Here is a 2,989-nt window from a genome sequence, read left to right on the forward strand (position 1 = left end):
ATTGACACATATAAAACTATAAATAATCACATAACTTAGCCACGCCCCACAATTCTTATTATTGACTGTTTTTTTTTTCTTTTCTTTTCCCCCCTCTTCCTCTTCTCCTTCTATTCTCTTTTTAACACACGCACACCACAACACCGCAACCATACGCCGCCGCCGCCACCGCCTTCCCCTTCGTTTCAATAGCCTCTGGTGGAAATGACCATTATCACACAACTGCTGCTGTTATTGTTGTTATTAATACTATTTGTATTAATACTATTATTAATGTTACCATTACCAGGGTCCATATACAAGTGTTCGCTGTGGGGGAAGTGGCACGAGTGTTGTATCCACCGCAGGCACTAAAAGAGCAGTAGGTGGCGCATTGAATTTAGTCGGGTGCAAGTTAACAGCATTGGGAGTGAGAAAAACCTGTTGTCCATTGCCCAGCACAAGTACACCATTGGCAGCTGGACAATCTGCAGTTTGTAACGGCACAGTTGCAGCAGCCCCGTCATAACTCATATCAACTGGCAACAGTGGCGGCATTGCTGTCACTGGTGAGGTTGAAAAATATAACGGTTGCGCCCGAGGTTCTACCTCCACCATCGGTGCCACCATTTTCGTTTTCGTCACATGATGTGCAGCGGGGGAACATGATGGTGAAGTTTCCGTAGCGGATTGCGACACCTGAGTTTGATTTAAACTCACAACACCGGGCCGTGGAGGCGGGAACAGGCAAGCGCCCTTCAGCGCAGGTCCGGGTGCCAGTCGTCCCTCTTCACGCCGCCGTCGTCGCTCACGTTTCGCCTCGTCGGTATCGGCATATTTAACCATGATGGGAGGGCCTCCGAAGTGGTTGGAGTTGCCGTGTAATTTATCCAGCACCCGTTGGGCGTTCTGAGGGGTGTCAAACTCAGCGTAAACAACCCAAACGGGATTGCCGTGATGATCTCCACGCATTGCGCAATACTCAAGAGGGGCGAGGTTTGAAAGGAAATTTTGCACCTCCCGTTCCCCCATGGTGGTGGGGATATTTCGGATATAAACTGCCCGTGATGGTAACGTGACTGCTTTGCCGTTGTGTTGTGAAGGATAAATGAGGAGGTTGAAGCTGCTATTGCAGACACGCACGAGTTTGCGGTTGAGACGTTCATAAGCCGTCCTCCCTTCCTCCTCCTTATCAAAAAGTACAAAACCAAATCCTTTGCTGTTGCCAGTGGAGGGGTCTAACATTATCTTAGCACCAAGTGGGTTGAAATTACTAAAAATTTGAAGCAAGTCACCGTCACAAAGGTGACGTGGTAACTTTGCTACGAACAAATTACTGTACCACATTAACGCTTCTGGTGCTAAAGTGTTGTTGTTGAAGTGGAGTTTTTTTTTATGTTTTGTGTTTCCTGCTTGTGCTTGTGCTTGTTCTTGATGGGATAACGATGTCTGTCCTTCCTTATGTTTTCTTTTTTCCTTTAACTCTTACCCTTTTCCGATTTGTTTAATATTATTATTTTTTTTCCTTTTTCACGTAAACGTCTTTTTTTTTTCAATTGCTTTCTTCTTCTAATCTTTATACCAACCCCTTCTCCCCTTGCGCGAATGGGGTGGATCTATTATTTTATTCGTCCCTTTTCAAAAAAAAAAAAACAACAACAACAACTGGGCACCCCGTTTTTTACCGCTTTTGATTGCTTCTCCCCCCTTTTTGCTTTTCGTTGTTTTTATTCCGTATATATTTAAATATTTATGTATTTAAATATTTAGAGGTGTATAAATTGTCTTTGCTATTGCTCCTTTTCTTTTTCCTTCCTTCGTCTCTTTCTTGTTTGCGTATCTCTGTTAGTTGTTCTTTTTTTTTTTCTTGAGGAAAGGGATGTGTTGGGTCCCGTTTCTATCAATCAAGAAAGTGATTGATCGATGCAGAAACGACACGAACCGTCTAACCTCTTATTTTTCTTTTTTTCCCTTCTTCTTCTTCCTTTATTCCTCTTTATTTTTTTTGTTACTTTTGTTCTTTTTGCTTTTAAACTTGTGAAGAGTTTTCTATTATTATTATTATGATTTTACTTTCCCCTTCTTTTTTTCTGGTTTCCAACCTAAAGGCAATAAAATTGTGATTTTCGTTTGGTAGGTTGTGCGGAGTATCTCAACAGGTCCTGTTGGCGCTCAATGACGATCCCACCACCACGTGATTCACCTAAAAAAAAAAAATTAATTTAAAAAATTTGCCTTTGCTTATTTATTTATTCCTTTTGGGTTGCCTACGCTTTTTTTTCCTTTTTCCTCTTTCCTTTATTGGCTCCAATAATCTCCTTTTTTTTTTGTCTTCCTTCCCTTATACAAGACGGGAAAAAACTGTGATTTGCCCGTTTTTCCTTCTTTAATCCTTTTTTCTTTTTTTTTAAAAAACAAAAAAACAAATATATATTTATATATGATTGATCTTATTTTTTTTTCCCCCTTCCCCCTAATTTTTTTTTTTGCTTCGTCTCCCTTTTACAAGCCTTCTCCCTTCAATCTGGTCAAAGCTGTCTTTTTCGATATGTTTTTATTTTTTTTATTTTTTAGTTTTGTTTTGAAGGAGAGTACAAATAAATAAATAAATAACAAAGACATTTAAATTAATGAAGTTAAGTACAAGCAGAAAGGAAGAGAAGAGAATGGAATAAAATAAAAATATGTATTGATTGCACAATAGGTGAAATTCACATATATAAATGTAGAAATAAATGAATGCATGTTTTTATGGGGGAAATATATATATATAACAAAATATGATATAAAATAAAATAAATAATATTAAAATATTAAGTTGTTTTCAATTTCAAATACAATTACTTAATAAATCTCTACAATTCACAGATTTTAATTAATCGCCACATCGCATAACGCCACAACATACAGAAATGCACACATGTATGTGTTCAAAACATATGAAATATATGCTTCTAAGAAAAAATTTAAAAAATGTATATATATATATATATATATATATAACTATATG

General features: G+C 37.8%; 1 protein-coding gene across 1 annotated transcript; it reads right to left on the reverse strand.

Annotated features, from left to right (window-relative positions):
- Positions 1–282: 282 nt before the first annotated feature.
- On the reverse strand, positions 283–1,326 carry TEOVI_000776700 (RNA-binding protein, putative; the record flags this gene model as incomplete). Its single annotated transcript, XM_067221269.1, has 1 exon — positions 283–1,326. The coding sequence occupies one exon, from the start codon at positions 1,324–1,326 to the stop codon at positions 283–285; it is 1,044 nt and encodes a 347-aa protein (XP_067077370.1).
- Between the last annotated feature and the right edge of the window lie 1,663 nt (positions 1,327–2,989).

The sequence above is a fragment of the Trypanosoma equiperdum genome (genome assembly GCF_001457755.1).
Source record: "Trypanosoma equiperdum strain OVI genome assembly, contig: ctg_1382, whole genome shotgun sequence".
In the NCBI taxonomy this organism is placed as follows: Eukaryota; Euglenozoa; class Kinetoplastea; order Trypanosomatida; family Trypanosomatidae; genus Trypanosoma; species Trypanosoma equiperdum.